The sequence below is a fragment of the Budorcas taxicolor genome, chromosome 16, assembly GCF_023091745.1.
Source record: "Budorcas taxicolor isolate Tak-1 chromosome 16, Takin1.1, whole genome shotgun sequence".
NCBI lineage: Eukaryota > Metazoa > Chordata > Mammalia > Artiodactyla > Bovidae > Budorcas > Budorcas taxicolor.
In genome coordinates, this window is record NC_068925.1 from 20,653,681 (window position 1) to 20,673,791 (window position 20,111).

Consider the following 20,111-nt stretch of genomic DNA (forward strand, 5'->3'; position numbering starts at 1 on the left):
TTTTTTTTGGTCTCCATTTGCATGAAATATCTTTTTCCTGCCCTTCACTTTCAGTCTGTATGTGTTCCTTGGTTTGAGGTGGGTCTCTTGTAGACAGCATATATAGGAGTCTTGTTTTTGTATCCACTCAGCCAGTCTTTGTCTTTGGCTGATGCATTCAACCCATTTATATTTAATGTGATTATTGATAAGTATGATCCCATTGCCATCTACTTTGTTGTTTTGAGTTCGATTTTATAAACCTTTTCTGTGTTCCTGCCTAGAGAAGATCCTTTAGCATTTGTTAAAGAGGTGGTTTGGTGGTCCCGAATTCTCTCAGCTTTTGCTTGTCTGTAAAGCTTTTGATTTCTTTTTCATATCCAAATGAGATCCTTGCTGGGTATAGTAATCTGGATTGTAGATTTTTCTCATTCATCACTTTAAGTATGTCCTGCCATTCTCTTCTGGCCTGAAGAGTTTCTGTTAAAAGATCAGCTGTTATCCTTATGGGGATCCCCTTATGTGTTATTTGTCGCTTTCCCCTTGCTTCTTTAATATTTGCTCTTTGTGTTTGACCTTCATTAGTTTGATTAATTGGAGAAGGCAATGGCACCCCACTCCAGTACTCTTGCCTGGAAAATCCCATGGATGGAGGAGCCTGGTAGGCTGCAGTCCATGGGGTCGCTAAGGGTCAGACACGACTGAGTGACTTCACTTCACCTTTCACTTTCACGCATTGGAGAAGGAAATGGCAACCCACTCCGGTGTTCTTGCCTGGAGAATCCCAGGGATGGGGGAGCCTGGTGGGCTGCCTTCTCTGGGGTCGCACAGAGTCGGACACGACTGACACGACTTAGCAGCAGCAGTTTGATTAATATGTGTCTTGGGGTGTTTTGCCTTGAGTTTATCCTGTCTCAGACTCTCTAGGTCTCTTGGACTTGGGTGGCTATTTCCTTCCCCATTTTAGGGAAGTTTTCAACTATTATCTCCTCAAGTATTTTCTCATGCCCTTTCTTTTTGTCTTCTTCTGGGAATTCTATGATTCAAGTGTTGGGGCATTTAACATTACCCCAGAGGTCTCTGAGGTTGTCCTCATTTCTTTTAATTCTTTTTTTCTTTTTTCCTCTCTGCTTCATCTATTTCCACCATTCTATCTTCCACCTCACTTATCCTATCTTCTGCCTCAGTTATTCTACTGTTGGTTCCCTCCAGAGTCCTTTTGATCTCAGTTATTGCATTATTTATTACTGATTGACCCTTTTTTATTTCTTCTAGGTCCTTGTTAAACTTTTCTTGCATCTTCTCAATCCTTGTCTCTAGTCTATTTATCTGTAACTCCATTTTGCTTTCATGATTTTGGATCATCTTTACTATCATTATTCTGAATTCCTTTTCAGGTAGACTTCCTATCTCCTCTTCTTTGGTTTGGTTTGGTGGGTATTTATCATGTTCCTTTGCCTGATGAATATTTCTCTGCCTTTTTGTTTTGTTTAGATTGCTGTATTTGGGGTACCCTTTCTGTAGGATGGAAGTTAGTGGTGTCTCTTTATTGTGGAGCATGCTCCATGTAGGTGGGGTTGGACTAGTGGCTTGTCAAGGTTCTGGTGGTTGGACCTGGATCTCTTCTCTCTGGAGTGCAATGAAGTGTCGAATAGGGAGTTTTAGGGTGTCTATGGGTTTGGCATGGCTTTTGGCAGCCTGTCTTTTAATGCTCAGGGCTGTGTTCCTACTTAGCTAGAGAATTAGCATGGTATGTCTTGCACTGGAACTCTTTGGCTCCTGGGCAGAGCTTTGTTTCAGTGTAGGTATGGAGACTTCTGGGTGAGTTGTTGTTTATTAAAGTTCCCTAGAACCAGGAATTCGCTGATGTTTTCAAGTTTTGGAGTTAAGCCTACAGCCTCTGGCTTTCAGTCCTTCTCTTACAGTAGACTCAAGACTTCTCCATCCATACAGCACAGGTGATAAAACATCTAAGTTAATGGTGAAACAATTCTCCACAGTGTGGAACACCTAGAGAAATTCACAGAGTTACACAGAGGAGAGGGAGGAGGGAGATAGAGGTGACCAGGAGGACAACAGGGGGAGTCAAAAGGGGAGAGAGCAATCTAGCCAGTAATCAGTTCCCTAAGTATTCTCCACAGCCCAGGACACCCAGAAAGATTCACAGAGTTAAGTAAAGAACAGAAGGGGGAGGAAGGAGTTTTCAATTTTTAATCATAATCCTAAGATACATATGCATCTATCTATACATACATACACACACACACATCTAAGGGCTTCCCTGGTGGCTCAGATGGTAAAGAATCTGCCTGCAATGTGGAAGACATGGGTTTGATCCCTGAGTTGAGAAGATCCCCTGAAGAAAGCAACAGCTACCCACTCCAGCAGAATTGCCTGGAGAATTCCATGGACAGAGGAGCCTGGCAGGCTACAGTCCATGAGGCCACAAAGAGTCAGACACGACTGACCAGCTTTCACTTTCACTTTTTCATATACTTCTATACATATAAATATATATACCTACATACACACACACACACACACACACACACACACACACACACACACACACACACGTCTTGTACGGTGGCTACTCTGGCTAAAAGTCTTAAAATACTCGTATTTTGAAATTGTCTTTAAGATCTATGATTGCTAAGCACCCACAATTCAAGTTTGCTCTTTATGCTTGTCCTCTTGTCTGGGAGTACCTAGAGGGTCAGTGACTGATTTCTCACTTGCTTGTCCCTAGAGCATCTGTCTCAGAGATGTTCTTTCCAACTTGCGTGCAAGTTGGAAATATGGAGGATACACCTTCAGCCCTCCTCTGCTGACATGTACTGACATGGTTGAGGCAGACCACCTCCCACTGTGGCTTTTGCTGCTGTGCAGGGTCCACCCTCAAGTAGGTACCATCATTGGTATTGGTCTGGTAACCCCGAGGTTCTGATAAAACTATATTCTAAAAGATTCTCATTAAACACAAGCCAATCTGTTGTGTATATAAAAGAAAACATCTTTCTCACTGTTAGGCTACCTTTTGTCACATGGGCGTGAGTAGAGATAACTGGTTCCCTATGCAAGTTCATGCCCCTTGTCCCCAGGACACAGCTGTAGCTAGGAAGTATCTTCCTATCCAGGGACTGCATTTGTCTGCCCCTCCATAGACTAGTGTAGCCATGTGACTTGCTCTCCCCAGAAGGATGGTATCTGCAGAGATGTGGGCCCCTTTTGGACCAAGACTTTTTAAAAAGTGAGATTTGTTTCTCCATCTTGTCTTTTCCTTTCCTAGGGAAAGGCAGAGTGACACACTGGAAGGAAGCTATGCCCTGAATTATAATATGGAGAAGAGCTACCAAGCAATGGGATTAGCTGCCTTGGAGGGGTTACAGGAACAAGAAATAAACTCCTATATTGTTTGTGTCACTAGACATCTTGGGGTCCATCTGTTACATATGTTTAGCTTATCCTAACTGCTACCAGTAGCAATGCAATGGACCTTGTACTATCTCACACTTGTTAAATCAACGACCAGTTACTATCTAACATCACTGTCGAAGCTATCAGCACTGCTGAATCTGGTCTTAGATGCCTGAGGTATCATTACTCAGCCAAGTTTGTATACCCTTACCCTTGAGATGAGTTCATTCCCAAGGAGATGTCAGATGTGTCCAAACATGTGGTACTCAACTCATACTAAGGATGGAACAGCAACTCAGCACAGTTACTCTTTGACCTATTCAACCTTCAGTTTGCCACAACCTTGGTTCTTGGATAAATTCTTCAGTACAGACCTTTCGTCATGCTCAGATCCATATTCTTATTATCATACTTGCACACCTCTCCCACCTTTATTCCTATCTTTGTGTCTGGCACTGTATATTATCTGGTTAATCAGTTATTGCTCAACATACCAACTGCAAGTAAAGTGTTGCCACCCACCTTCCCTTAGGTCTCTGACTGAGATACCATATAACTTATGGTCAAATCTTTATGACATTCTTTAAGCTCTAGGCAAAACTTCCCACCTATTATATCCTTCACCATCCTAATGCTTATAGCTAATAACCATACATCATACTATTCAGGGTCAGTCTCCTCAGAGGCTGAAGAAAACTTATACATCACTTCTCTTTGTACACTTTAATACTGGAGTAACACAAAAAAAGAAAGCAGAGCGTGTAAGAATTGATACTTTTGAACTGTGGTGTTGGAGAAGACTCTTGAGAGTCCCTTGGACTGCAAGGAGGTCAAACCAATCAATCCTAAAGGAAATCAGTCCTGAATTTTCCTTGGAAGGACTGATGCTGAAGCTGAAACTCCAATACTTTGGAGACCTGATGTGAAAAACTGACTCATTGGAAAAGACCCCGATGCTGGGAAAGATTGAAGGTGGGAGGAAAAGGGGATGACAGAGGATGAGATGGTGGTTGGATGGCATCACCGACTCAATGGACATGAGTTTGAGCAAGTTCCAGGAGTTTGTGATGGACAGGGAAGCCTGGAGTGCTGCAGTCCATGGGGTCACAAAGAGTCAGACACACCTGAGCAACTCAACTGGACACAAAATATAAGGCAATATATTTCTGGAAAATTCATACAGTGACTTCTGGATATGTTGTGATAATTGATGACAAATATTTAGCTCTGAGCAGAGGAGAAAGCACTAATGAACTGCAAGAAATAGGTCATTATGTAGAGAAGGTCTATTCTGCTCCATCTTTAAATGTATTTTCTTAAATATTATCACCCAGGCAGAACAATTAATTTTCACATATAGGATACTTATTCCTTATGATTCCATCTTCCTTGGGTCAGATCTAGAAATACTTCTTTCACGGAAGCCTTTCCATTTCATCTAATTCATCTCAACCACTTGACTCCTGTCTTAATTTATTTTTTAAATATCTCTTAATCATTTCTCTCTCCTGGCTCTATTATAGCTCTATATTGATGTCTTATTGAGTTTTACAATCAATCATTCTTCTCTCTTTTTATGCAATTAAAACTGTATTGTCAGTTTTCAGCCAATTTTTAGATTCCCCCATTCACTGTTTTTTATTTCCATTTTTTTTTAAATGACAAGTTAGATCCTCTAATTTTGAGGACATAGTTTAGGCTACACTTCAAGTGTAATTTAAGATGGGCTTAGTGTGGAAAGTTAGATCACCACTTGATTTTAAGATGGAATTCAGAGAATAGGAAAGTGTGAACTCACTCCTGTTGAAGTGGGTACATGTGAGCAGAAGGACACACTCACACTTAGCCCTCACTCAACACAGATTCACATCAAGATACTTTTCTCTATATATATTTGATAGACAGTGTTATAGCACCTTGGTTATTAAAGACTGTTCCTCAGACAGTAACAAGGCATCACCAGGAAATTTTCACAAATATAGAATCTCAGTGCCTGCTCAAGACTTTCTGAATCAGAGTCTTTCAAAACGACCTCCAAGATATTCAGGGATGAATGTTAAAAGTTTGAGAAGCATTGTGCTGGCTGACCTTCTACATCTTATCTGTTGCGGCATCAGTCTCATAGTTTCCTAGATCCAAGAACACAGCAAAGTAAGGAGGAAAGAAGGTAAGAGAGATGGAAAAAGTCCCAAGCAGAAATGCACTCAGACAGCATTGCTTGAATGCCTTCTGCTTGAGGAAAGCCATGTGCTAGGGACTTTCTCTCAAATCTCCTCACCTCATCAGCATCACCTATGCACGTGGCTAAAGCAGGCAGTCCAGAAACATCAGCAAACATGTGATGGGCAGGGTAAGCAAAGGGGCAGGTTGGAGTTTATTCCCACCTTGGGTAAGGAAAAGCTTGGGATTTCTACATAAATGTATTTTAAGGACGACCTCCAAATACCTCAGAATATTTTCTAAAAGCATCATCCCATGCCTGGGGCTCTATCTGGTGCTTCTGGACTTAAATTCTCACTAAATGAGAAAAAGAGAAAGAACTATCAATCTCTGACTTCGGACAGATACCAAATACTCAGGCATTGAATTCAAAGGAAACAAGAAGAAAGCACAGTGACATCCTGGGAAACATTATGTGTATCTACACATACTATTGCTTCCCAGGTGGTGCAGTGGTAAAGAATTCGCCTGCCGATGCAAAGGGCACAAGAGACATGGGTTTGATCCCCAGGTCAGGAAGATCCCCGGAGTAGGAAATGGCAACCCACTTCAGTACTCTTGCCTAGGAAATCCCTGGATAGAGGAGCCTATTGGGCTACAGTCCATGGGGTCACAAAGAGTTAGACATGACTGAGACATGCACTTAGACATGCACGCACGCATACATACCATTAACTGAGGCCATAAGTAATGGAAATTAAATGGATCTAATTTCCCCAGTACAGTACATTTTCTTTTTTATTTCCTTTTTGGCTGAGATATACTTTTTGGGTACTGAAAGGTCTCCCCTTCAAGATACATAAATAAAAATACACAGAAACATTTCTATATACAATTGAAAGCTTTATATGGATGTCCTAAAACTCATCTATCATCTATGGTAGGTTTAGGGATCCCAGGACTCAATATCAAGGATTCTTCAATTATAATGACTCCTCCATTTTTCCTAATAATGGTAATATTATCAATGTGGTTTAGATGGTCTATATGTCTTAATTTTGGCACCAGTAGTTTTAGGATTTAGTGACTCAGAGCATTACTTCATGCCATTTTCAAGATCTTGGCATCCATAAGAGGAAGAATTACAACATTTCTAATGGAACAATAAGGCAAATATGCCATATCTTACCAGATTGGATTGAGTTTCAAATGACAACTGCCAAAGGAAAAGAATTCCCTTCCAGAACTCAAAGCACACAACACAGTCACTTAGGCCATTTGGGGCTGGCTTGGTTCCTAAGTTATAAAATGAGACTTGAACTACTGCCTAATTTCCTTGTATGCTCCCTAATATTATTAAGGACTGAAATTGCACAAATGTTTTTAAAATGTCCTTGAATTTAATTTTACAGTTTATAATTCTGATATTGTTGACAGCTTTTTTTAGTGTGTCTTCTTTTTTTATCCCATTGAAAATGATGATAAACATTTTTAGAAATCTTTCATAAGATTATTTAGGCAAATGTGTACTCAACACTGCATTTCCACATGTAATAATTATCCATACACTTTGTGTTAGTATTTGGAACATGAGAAAATAAAAATTAGGTAAAATGTGAAAGTGATTTAGAGATGGACAATGTGGAGCTTTTAAATCCATTAAACCATTCTATCACTATGTACCTTCAGACACCTATAACATAGTTCTCTGGCTACACGTCATCTTTCATGAATATTCTATTCTTTTCCTGACTATAAAAATTATCAACAAAGCTAATTAGAGAAAAATAATAAGAAAAAATTAAAACAAAATTTTTTAATATCTTCCCTTTTATGCATTTTTAAATTTGATTTTTGTACATATACACAGGCGTACCTTTTGAAAAAGCCTTTTCTTTTCTTGTCCTTCTTTTTTCTCTACTCTCACTAAGACCAAAGTACATGATATAATATGTCAGTACCTTTTTCTTCTTACTACTAAATAATATTTCTTTGAGTGAATATATTTTATTTACCCATTTATCAGTTAATGGATATTTGGATTATTTTTACATTTTGACTATTATGAATAAAGCAGCAGTGAACATTCATGAATAAGATTATATGAGGATTATTTTTCTTTCTGTCTGGATATATAGCAAGGAGTTAAAGTGTTGGGTCATATAGTAACCCTGTATTTAGTATTTAGAGGAACACAAAATTGTCTTCCAAAGAGGGTGCACATTTTACATTTCTACCATCAGTCTATGGGAATTCCACTTGCCCCACCTCCTCATCAACACGTGTACTTTTAATGATAGCTATGTTAGTGTGATGTCTCACTGGGCTTTTGATGTGCATTTCTCTTATGACAGATAATGTCAAGCGCATTTCTTACTATGCTTATTTGCCATTTGTTTGTCTTCCTTGGAGCAATGTCTATTTAGGTCTTTTGCTCACTTTCAAAATTAGATTGTCTGCTAATTATTGAATTTTAAAGTTGTTCTTTAATTAATTTATGTGTATTGAGGGATAATTGCTTTACAGAATTTTGCTGTTTTCTGTCAAACCTCAACACGAATCAGCCATAGATGTACATATATCCCCTCCTTTTTCAACCTCCTTTCCATCTTCCTCCCCATCCTACCCCTCTATGTTGATACAGAGCCCCTGTTTGAGTTTCCTGAGCCATTCAGCAAATTCCTGTTGGCTATCTATTTTGTATATGGTAATATAAGTTTCCATATTACTCTTTCCATACATCTCACCCTCTCCTCCCCTCTGCCCATGTCCATAAGTCTATTCTCTGTTTGCTTCTCCATTGTTGCCCTGTAAGTAAATTCTTCAGTACTATTTTTCTAGATTCCGTATATATGTGTTAGAGTATGGTATTTATCTTTCTCTTTCTGACTCACTTCACTCTGTATAATAGGTTCTAGGTTCATCCGCTTCATTAGAACTGACTCAAATGTGTTCCTTTTTATGGCTGAATAATATTTCATTGTGTATATATACCACAACTTCTTTATCCACTCATCTGTCAATGGACATCTAGGTTGCTTCCATGTTTAGCTACTGTAAATAGTGCTGCAATGAACAATGGGATACACGTGTCTCTTTCAATTTTGGTTTCCTCAGGATATATGCCTAAGAGTGGGATTGCTGGGTCATATGGTGGTTTTATTCCTAGTTTTTTAAGGAATCTCCATACCATCTTTCATAGTGGCTGTATCAATTTACATTCCCACCAACAGTGCAAGAGTGTTCCCTTTTCTCCACACCCTTTCCAGCATTTATTGTTTGCAGACTTTTTGATGAGGGCCATTCTGACTGGTGTGAGGTGATATCTCATTGTAATGAATTGCAAAGTATTTTGCTTTTTTTTTTTTTTTTTTAACATATGCTGGAGACAAGGCTCTTATCGGCTATATGCTTTACAAATACTTTCTCCCATTTGTTGGGTTGTTTTTTTCATTTTCCTAATGATGTCCTTAGTAAAACAAATGTTCTAAATTTTAATGAAGTCCAATTAATCCATTCTTTTGTTTGCTTGCGCTGTAGGAGTAATATCTAGGAAGTCGCTGACTAATCCAAGGATATGAAGATTTACAGCTATTTTCTTTTAAGAGTTTTATAGTTTTTGCTCTTACATTTCATTCTTTGTTCTACTTTAATTTTTTGTATATAATATGAAGCATGAAATTCAACTTAATTTTTTTTTGCATATCACTATCATTTATTGAAAAGAACATTATTTGTCATGGCACTCGTCAAAAATCAACTGACTGTAAAAGCAATGGCTAATTACTAGACTCTCAATTCTATCACAGTATATCTGTATATCTCTCTGCAAACCACATCACATTATCCTGATTGTTAAAATATTATTGTAAATTTTAAAAATTAGAAGTGTAATCTCCTAAATCTGTTCTATTTCAAGTCTGTTTTGGCCTTTTTAGAGTGACTTGAGTTTTAATATGAATTTGGGATCATCATAAATGTCTACAAAGAAGCAAGCTGGACCTTTAACAAGACTATTGACTTTCTAGATCAATTGGGAGAGCATTGCTGTCTTAGCAATATTAAGTCTCTGATACATAAGCACAGGATTTTTTCTATTTATTTACATCTTTAATTCCTTTCAAAAATATTTTGTAGTGTTTAGACTTATTTTAAGTTTTGGACTTATTTTATTAAATATATTCCTAATTATTGCATTATTTTGATGCTATTTAAATAGTGTTTTTAACTTCATTTTCAGATTGTTCATTACAAGTATATAAAAATACCTGATCTCTGTAAATTGATCTTGTATTCTGAAACTCTGTTGAACCTTGTCCATTCTGATAGTATGTTGATATATTCCTTGGAATCTTGGGATTTTCTTTTTACCTACAAGATCATGTTATATACAAAGAAAGTTTTACTTCTTCCTTTTCAATCGGGATGACTTTTCTTTCTCATTTTCTTGCCTAATTTCCCTAGCTGGAACCTACAATACAGTGTTCAATAGAACATTGTTGTCTTATTTCTGACCTTAGGGGGAGAGCATTGTTTTTCACTGAGTGTTTTCATTTAAAAGTAGGTGGTCAGCAGTAGGTGGGTATTATATATACATTTGTTTTCAAATTGAAGAAATTCTCCATTTGTAGTTTTCTAAGAGTGCTTATCATGAATGTGAATTAAATTTTGTCAAATACTGTTTCTGAAAACATTATTAATAAACAGGTGACATTTTCCTTAGCAGAAAATAAGCTGATAGTTATTTTTGATTTTCAAATATTGAAATAATGCATTCCTAGAACACAACCACTTTGGTCTTTGTATTTAACCATTTTAAAATACTGCTGAATAATTCATGTGCTAAAAATTAATAAAAATCATTGCTTTCTTGATTCATGAATGATATTGGTTTGTGTTTTTCTTTCATGCACAGTCTTTATGTTGTTTGCTATTGTCAGGGGAGTGTGTAATTTCCTCGGTTCTGTCTCATAGCAACAAAAATTTGAAGTGATGGACCAGCATTATAGCCCTCAGATGGACCAGTGTTACAGCTCAGTTTTATTTAGAAAGTAAAGGAAAATACATCATTGAGGCATGAGGGCATGCCAACCCAAAAGACACAAAGAGAAGAGAGGTCCCTGGCCCAATTTTGGCTCCTCTTTTTATATGCTGTTTCTCCTCCCCCTGGGCCTGCCCTATGTAAACGGGGCTAGCCAGGACTGCTGTTTGTTTTACCTGAAGTCCTCACTCCAGTCCTCGGACATTCCTTTGTTCTACTATTGAGGGCTTTTCCCTTCCTTGTCTTTTTGCCACCACCCTTCTAGACTCCTTTTTCCTATTCTAACTACCTAACACTATCAAGATAATACATTCACAAAATGAGTTAGAATGTCTTCATTTCTTTTCTATTTTCTGTCAGAGATGCAGAACTCACACGAATTACTTTGAAAATGTTTGGTAGAATTCTCCAGTAAAACATTAAGGCATGGAGATTTTGTCTTTAGCTGGTTTTTACTTATGAATTCAAATACCTTAATAGTTGTAGGGTTATTCAAATTATCTATATCATGTTGGGTGAGTTGGCAATTTGCACTTATTGAGGAAATATATCATTTCATCTAAGTTGTAATATGCATGAGTGTAGAGGTTACTGGTAATGTTCTCTTATTATTCTTTTGATGTCTGCAAGATCTGAAGTGATACTTCCGGTTTCATTTTTGCTTAGCAATTCGTTTTATTTTTTCTTTGCCAGTCTTGGTAGATACGTGTCAATTTAATTTACCTTTCCAGAGATCCATGTCTTTTGTTGAATTTTTCTATTGTTTTTCTGTTTTGATGTGCATTTCTGCTCTTAGTTTTATTATTTAATTTAATCTGCTTGCTTTGAAGTGACTTTGCTTTTTCTTCTCTTATTTCTTGAATTGAGAGTTCAGATTATAGCTTTGATACTTTTTTTCTCTTTTTTAAAGTAAGCACTTAGGGTCACAATATTCCCTTTGTCCCTGCTTTATTTGCACCCAGGGATTTTCATATTTCATATTTTTGTATGGTTTTAGTTCTTTTAATTCATTAAGGTTTGCTGTATGTCCCAGGATATTTTCTGCCTTGTATAATTAATATGCGTATTCTGGTATGGTTGAGGGACTGTTCATCAAATGTCAGATAGATTTTTTGGTTGGAAGATATTTTTTACTTCTGTATTCTTGATGAATTTCTATTGTTCTATCAAACGTTGGATTTTCTTTTGTTTATTTATCCTTTAAGGTCTTAGTTTTTCTTCATATATTTTGCAGTGCTGCTGACTGGTACAAACACATTTATGATTTCTATGTCTTCTTGCTTGATTGGCTCTTTGATCATTATGTATATATCTTTGTCTCAGTTTCTATCTCTGATCATCATGTAATATCTCTGTCTCAAATTTTATTTGCTCTGTATCCACATTATCTGCTATTATTATTGAAACTCTTGCTTTCTTTTTATTAATTTTTGCATAAGTTTTTCTATCCCTTTTATGTTCAGCCTTAAAGGACATAAATTAATACTAAAGTGAACTTTTTTCCATAAAAGCAGACAGTGGGCAATGATTTTTTAAATCTGTTCTGTCACTCTTTTTAAATTGCTTTATTAGACCAATTACCTTTAATGACATTATTGTTAAATTAAGGCTTAATAGACATGCCATTTTATTTTTTTGGTTTTAATTTATTCTATCTGCTTTTCAATCTCTATTTACTTCCTCCCTGTGTTATTGCAGGTTACTTAAAGATATTTTATTATTTTTTTTTTACTTTAACATCTTTTTAGAATTCCATTTTAATTATCTGTTGTGTTTTGGAGCACATTTTTATAGCCTTTTTAGTTGTTGCCTAGATATTACATTATATTTACATATATTAAAGTCTGCTATTTTTAAAAAAAATTTACCAATTCCAGTTAAGGATAGAAAAATTACTGCCACTTACATTCTCTTACCCTCTCCATTGTAAAAATAAGTGTTTTACATATCTCCTCTCATACATTGAAAATCACACTAGATAGTGATCCTCAAAAAATTTTAAAAACTCTAATGGGGAAAATATATTATATTTAGCCATATTTTAACTCTTGTTTTTCATGCCTTCCTGTTCCTGATGTTTCCAGATTCCTTTTTGTGTCATTTTCTTTCTGTTCAGAGAAGTTTCTTTAGCCAAATTTTAGGTATATGCTGAAGACAAATGTATGGATGCTTTAAAATCCTTATATGATAATTCTAACATCTGAATCACCTTGATACTGATATTGTTGATTGTCATTATCCTATTGGAAACTGGACATTTTGGTGTTATAAGAATCTGAATCTTGCTTAACCATTGCTTCAACAGTCAGGCCTCCTATGAAACTCCTCTGGTGGAAAGAGGGGATGTTGCCTCGATATTGCCAGGTGGGCATAGAAATCAAGATTCTCCACTCTGGCTCCACTGACCCACCAGGCGAGAGCCTTCATGTTCCCACAGGCAGAACTTGGAGTTTTGGCTCCCCACTAGGACTCTGAAAACACTGCCCAAGCTGGGAGAGGAGAAACACCTCCATTTCCACAAGATCTCAAAGGATGCCTATTTATATTGATGACATTAATGGTCAGAGAGGTCATACCTTCTGAAATGTCATTGTCCTAGTGTACAATTCTGCCCCAAAATTAGATTCACCCCATGAGAGGTGGGGAAAGAGACCTAGAGATAGTATTGTACTGAAACATTCTCCATTGTCCATCCTAGACAGCATATTAAAAAGCAGAGACATGACTTTGCTGACAAAGGTCCATACAGTCAAAGCTACGGTTTTTTCAGTGATCATGTATGGATGTGACCATTAGACCATAAGGAAGGCTGAGCACTGAAGAATCGATGCTTTTGAACTGAGGTGCTAGAGAAGACTCTTGAGAGTCCCTTGAGAGTCTCTTGAGAGCGAGGAGATCAAACCAGTCAATCCTAAAGGATATCAACCCAGAGTATTCATTGGAAGGGCTGATACTGAAGCTCTAATACTTTGGCTATCTGATGCAAAGAGCTGACTCATTGGAAAAGACCCTGATGCCAGGAAAGATTGAAGGCAGGAGGAGAAGGGGATGATAGAGTATGAGATTGTTGGATGGCATCATCAATTCAGTGGACATGAGTTTAAGCCAACTCCAGGAGATAGTGAAGGACAGGGAACCCTGGCATGCTGCAGTCCACGGGATCACAAAGAGTTGGACATGACTGAGTGACTGAACAACAACAAAGTTTCCATTGTATGATAGAACCATTCTTCCCAAGTTCACATTCAGTGACATTTCATTGGTAGCTTAAATTGATCATAGCGGGTTTTGTTTTTCTCAGATATGTAGTTGTTAAATATTTACAAGCACAGAACTATCAAAACTACCTCCTACTTCTGTGAAATGGAGTTGAGAGAGAAATTTGAGAAAAATTAGATTCTAATTTCTTGCATGTCTGAGTTGTACACCTGAGGAGAAAGTATGTTATACTTTAGTTCACACGAGTTCTGACAAATAAACGAAACTTTGAGAATTATAACTTTGGTTCACAGTTTTTTAATCAGTTCAGTTCAGTTCACTCCAGTCACTCAGTCATGTCCAAATCTTTGAAAGCCCATGGATTGAAGCACGCTAGGCTTCCCTGTCCATCACCAACTCCCAGAGCTTGCTCAAATTCATGTCCATCAAGTCGGTGATGCCATCCAACCATCTCATTTTGTCGTCCCCTTTTCCTTCTGATTTCAATCTTTCCCAGCATTGGGGTTGTTTCCAGTGCATCAGTTCTTCACATCAGGTGGTCAAAGTATTGGAGTTTCAGCTTCAGCATCAGTTCTTCCAATGAATATTCAGGACTGAATTCCTTTAGGATTGACTGGTTTGATCTCCTTGCTGTCCAGTGGTCTCTCAGGAGTCTTCTTCAACACCATAAGTTAAAAAAACCTAATTCTTCAGCACTCAGCTTTCTTTATGGTCCAACTCTTATGTCCATACATGACTACTGGCAAAACCATAGCTTTGACTAGACAGACCTTTGTTGACAAAGTAATGTCTCTGCCTTTTAATATGCTGTCTAGGTTAGTCATAGCTGTTCTTTCAGGGAGCAAGTGTCTTTTAATTTCATGGCTGCAGTCACCATCTGCAGTGATTTTGGAGCCCAAGAAAATAGTCTGACCCTGTTTCCATTGTTTCCCCATCTACTTACCACAAAGTGATGGGACCAGATGCCATGATCTTAGTTTTTTGAATGTTGAATTTTAAGCCAGCACAAGATGGCAGAGTAGAAGGATGTGTGCTCAACTTCTGCGATAACTCCAAAATTGTAACTTGCTGCTGAACAACAATTGACCAGAGAATGTTGCATCCCACCAAAAAAAAAATACCCAATGTAAAAGGGCAAAGGAGAAGCCCCAGTAAGATGGTAGGAGGGGTGAAATCATATTTTGAATCAAACTCCATACCCACCAGAGACCTTGGAGGGCTCAAACAAAACCTGTACTTACCAGGACCTAGAGACCCCACAGAGACTGAGCCAGACCTGCTTTTGAGTGTCTCCTGTGAAGGCACGGGTCAGCAGTGGCCTGCTGTGGGGATAAGGGCTCTGGCTGTAGCAGACTTGGGACACACAGTATGTGGCATAAGCCATTTTGGAGGGTGTTGCCATTAGCCCCACCATAAAGCTGCCAAGCATACATCCCACAAACTGCAGAAAAATTATACCAAAGAAATTCTCACATTGTTAAGAAAGTTCCAGGACCCACAACAGATTTCCCAACCTGAAGATCCAACAAAGGGACTGAGAATCCCCAGGGAATTTGACTTTGGAGGCCAGTGGGAAAGAACTTCCACAGGACTGGGGAAACAGAGTCTTAGAGGGCACAAACAAAACTTTGTGCATACCAGGAGCCAGGAGAAAGGGGCAGTGTCCACACAAGAGGCTGAGCCAGACTTTCCTGTGCGTGTCCAGGAGTCAGTCTCTAGCAGAGGTGTGGGTCGACAGTGGCCTGCTGTGGGGTCAGGGGCACTGAATACGACAGTGCGGGCCTAAGTCCTTTTGAAAGAGGTCACCATTACCTCCATTACCTCAGTTCTGCCTCAGGCCAAACAACAGGGAGGGAACACAGTCCAGAAAGTTGGGTTAAAGATTTACTGAGCATGGCCCCACCCATCAGAACAATACCCAGATTCCCCACAGTCAGTCTCTCCCATCAGGAAGCTTCTAAAAGCCTCTTATCCTTGTCCATCAGGGCAGACAGAATGAAAACCACAATCACAGAAAACTAACAAACTGATCACATGGACACAGCCTTGTCTAACTCAATGACACTATCAGCCATGCCATGTAGGACCACCCAAGACAGACGGGTCCTTGTGGAGAGTTCTAACAAAACATGGTGCACTGGAGAAGGGAATGGCAAAGCACTTCAGTATTCTTGCCTTGAGAACCCCATGAACAGTATGAAAAGGCAAAAAAGTTTCTAATACTGTACACTAAAATTACTTGACCTTAGGTCTTAAGGGAGAAAATATATTTAAGCAGAAACTTTATATATTGCTCATATTATTATAATAACCCTTCTAAATGACCATCTGACCATGACATTAGTGCTCAGACAGAATCTCTCATTTTCTCAACATTTAGTAAACAAATACATGTAGAGTACTCATTACATGACTGAAACCATGTTGCTTGTGTTGAACAGAGAGAAGACAGAGTATATAAATAAATTTGCTTAATTAAATAAAGGCTATAGGGAAAATGGGCTTCCCTTGTAGCTCAGCTGGTAAAGAATCTGCCTGCAACGTGAAAGACCTGGGTTCGATCCCTAGGTCAGGAAGATCCCCTGGAGAGTATTCTGGCCTGGAGAATTTCATGGACTGTATAGTTCATGGAGTCGCAACGAGTCCGACAAGACTAAGCAAACTTCACTTTCACTTTCATAATGAAAATACAATTGGATGATGAGAAATACAGTGGTTTAAGAATGTTCTTTAATTGCTTGGTGAGTGAAGAGATCTCAAAGGATATATCAGTATTTGAGGTGAGATTTGGATAATAAGCAAAAGTCATATATACTGAAATTTCAGGGCAAGTGTGTAAGGATGAGATGTGTAAAGACACAGATTTTAATAATCAACATATATAAAAAATATAATATGATTCTTTCAGAAAATAGTGCCCCAATATCACCATTTAAAAACCATAGAAACTGCCTTTGTTGATTATTTGTCTACTCTTTAGCATTCCAATGAAGCATAAAATGCTCTTTCATTAACACACTATGGTTAATATGATGGTCTTCAAAATATAAACATTTTACTTTACATTATATTTGGCTTTTAATTGTTAAAAAAGTTTTTGTGCATGCTACAAGTTATATGACAAATACATTTTGCCTTGAACTCATTACATTTACACTGCAACTTAAAAACATTTTTTTTTCTTTAATCAGATTGTGGCTTATGCTCTTGGCCACTGCATTCTCAACTATTTGCAAAAGAATTTAATTATTAAAACTTAACACAATCAGGGCTTCCTTGGTGGTCTGGTAGTTAAGAATCCGCCTTCAAAGCAAGGGACACTGGTTCAATCCCTGGTCTGGGAAGATCCCACGTGCCGTGGAGCAACTAAACCCATGAGCCGCAACTACTGAGCCCATGTGCCTAGAGCCTGTGCTCCACACAAGAGAGAAGCCACTGCCTTGAGAAGCCTCAGCAGCACAACTAGAGAGCAGGCCCTACTTGCCACAATTAGAGAAAGCCTGTGCACAGGAATGAAGTCCCAGCACAGTCAAAAAATAAAATAAATAAATAAATCCTTTAAAAAAATATTTTAAAAATTAATACAATCATTGAATTAGTTCTTCAATGCAAATTTGCCCTTTATCTATTTTTCTGTGGTAGGACTATCAGAAGAGGGGAAAAGCTTCAGTTGAAGACAGCACATTTAAATATGGAGCTACTTTTCCTGATTGGTAATACAGTTAGGATCTGTGTTAATATAGGTCAGACATCATTTGCAATGTTGGTAATTAAAATTTATAAAATTATAGAAACATTGTACTGTTAGAGAAAAGGTTACAAGAAATTTATCATAATTTCCATTTGGATCTATGTGTGATTTTTGCTATACTATCATCTATGAAATTGGGAGGAAAACTGTTCTTGTTTACCTAATATCACTTATTAATATTAATTCACAAATAATTCCCAGGCATGTACTTAACTTCCTTCTTTGTTTATGGAACGTCCTACCTCCCAATTTTATGACAACTGCAAACTTAAAAATAAAATGAGCCTATCTTAATGTGCAAAGAACCATCCAGGTAACCTTATATTTCGTGTTCATATTAAAAGTTGCACAGAAATACCCTTAAAGCAACTTCTCTTTGAAATACTTCCTGGTATAGCCCTCAATTTCACTGATGGACCATATCTTGAATTTGTTCCTGAAAGACTGCTGTTCTTTATCTTTGACAGTGAGAACTCACCTGATCACAAAGGAAGCTACTGTTTCTTGTGCCAACTTTATCACAATCACAGGGTCTGCAAACATCTATGGCTGAAGGATCTGCACCAACTTGTCGGAAAAAGTAATCCTTACACTGCTCACAGTTCTTTCCTGCGTCAGGGAAAGGTTATGCATTATGACTTTCAATTCATTAAAATCGGCTGCATAATTCAAAATTAAAGACTGTATTCCTTTGAGGGAATTCTATAATTTTCGGGACGTCCATTTTAATGTACCTTTCATCTCTACCTGCCAGTTTAGTGATCCACAGCATATGAAACAATGAACCTGTTACAAAATGTGCTTTACTTCATTAAACTCCCATCTGTTATATAATACCACACTTCTAAAAACCTGTGCTTTGCAGGGGCCCATACATTTTGAAATAGTTTATTTCCAAACTTAAAACTTTAGTTTCAGATCAGGTACTGAATCTAAATCAAATATGAGAAATTTCTACATGTGTGGGAGAAGATAGCTATAGAGTTGGAAGCAAATAAGCATATAGTATTAAAATATTTTTCTGGAACTAAATCTGATAAAATAGAAGACTACTCTTACTGTAATTTATTATTCTATAGTCAATGTGATTAAATCTGTTGGTGCCTATGGCCATTATTTTTCATTTCAAATATCAAAATACAATTTTATATTTAGCTACACCAAATAAATTTCATATTAAATGTTAGAATATCTTGACTCTTTAGAAATATGAGCTAATTCCTGTTGTTTACAACTTATTATTCAGAAAATTTCCCTTTCCATCTTATATTAGAAAACAATATAAATTAGAGGAAGTTTCTAGAGTAAATATGAGTAGCATATCAGATCATTGAAATAAAAGTCAAGGCTGTCAATTCCCCCTTTAAATATGATGCATTTTTGCTCAAATATTGCTGAAATTGGCCCAATGTTAGAAGACTGAAAGTAACTTGGGCCTCCCTCATAACTCAGTAGATAAAAAATCTGCCTGCAATGCAGGAGACCGGGGTTAAATCTTTGGGTCAGGAAGATCCCCTGGAGAAGGAAATGGCAACCCATTCCAGTATTCTTGCCTGGAGAACCCCATGGACAGAGGAGCCTGGCAGGCTACTATCCATGGGGTTGCAAGAGTCAGACATAACTTAGTGACTAAACACCATCATGAAAATAACATAATCAAACGAAAAACTCACATTCTAATGGATATTGAATATAGGCTAATTAAAAATAAAATGGATTTATGTCTAGGATATTTCCATTTATATATGCTGATGACTCCCAAATTTATATCTCCAATCTAGAAATCTCTTCTTTGTTAATCATTCAATGAATATTTATTGAGTGATTACCACATTCCAAATACTATGCTAAGTGCTGAGGAAAATATACAATGCACCCTTTTTACAGGGCTATCTTATAGTCTAGCAGGTAAGAAGAATCCTAATTAAATAATCACAGGAATAAATATACATTTAAAAGCTGTGATAAGCATAAGATGCCACTCAAGTACACAGATTATACTGATCTCTGAAGAATCATGGAAGGCTTTCTTTGAGAAAGGAGTTTCAGAACTGTTTCTGACTGCCTCAGTTCAGTTCAGTTTAGTCACTAAGTCGTGCCCAACTCCTTGCAACCTCATGGACTGCAGCACATCAGGCTTCCCTGTCCATCACCAACACGCAGAGCTTACTCAAACTCATGTCCATTGAGTTGGTGATGCCATCCAACCATCTCATCCTCTGTAGTCCCCTTCTCCTCCCGCCTTTAATCTTTCCCAGCATCAGGGTCTTTTCCAATGAGTCAGTTCTTTGCATCAGGTGGCCAAAGTATTAGAGTTTCAGCTTCGATATCAGTTCTTTCAATGAATATTCAGGGCTGATTTCCTATAGGATGGACTGGTTGGATCGCCTTGCAGTCCAAGGGACTCTCAAGAGTCTTCTCCAACACCACAGTTCAAAAGAATCAATTCTTTGGCACTCAGCTTTCTTTATAGTCCAACTCTCACATCCATACATGACTACTGGAAAAACCATAGCCTTGACTAGATGGACCTTTGTTGGCAAA

At 37.7% G+C, this 20,111-nt stretch overlaps 1 protein-coding gene across 1 annotated transcript in view; it reads right to left on the minus strand.

Moving 5' to 3' along the window:
• USH2A (usherin) overlaps positions 1–20,111 on the minus strand; it is a 930,744-nt gene that overhangs the window by 765,316 nt on the left and 145,317 nt on the right. Inside the window, exon 10 of the mRNA XM_052653949.1 lies at positions 18,046–18,176. Coding sequence (XP_052509909.1) covers positions 18,046–18,176 — 131 coding nt within the window. The remainder of the gene's footprint in view (positions 1–18,045; positions 18,177–20,111) is intronic.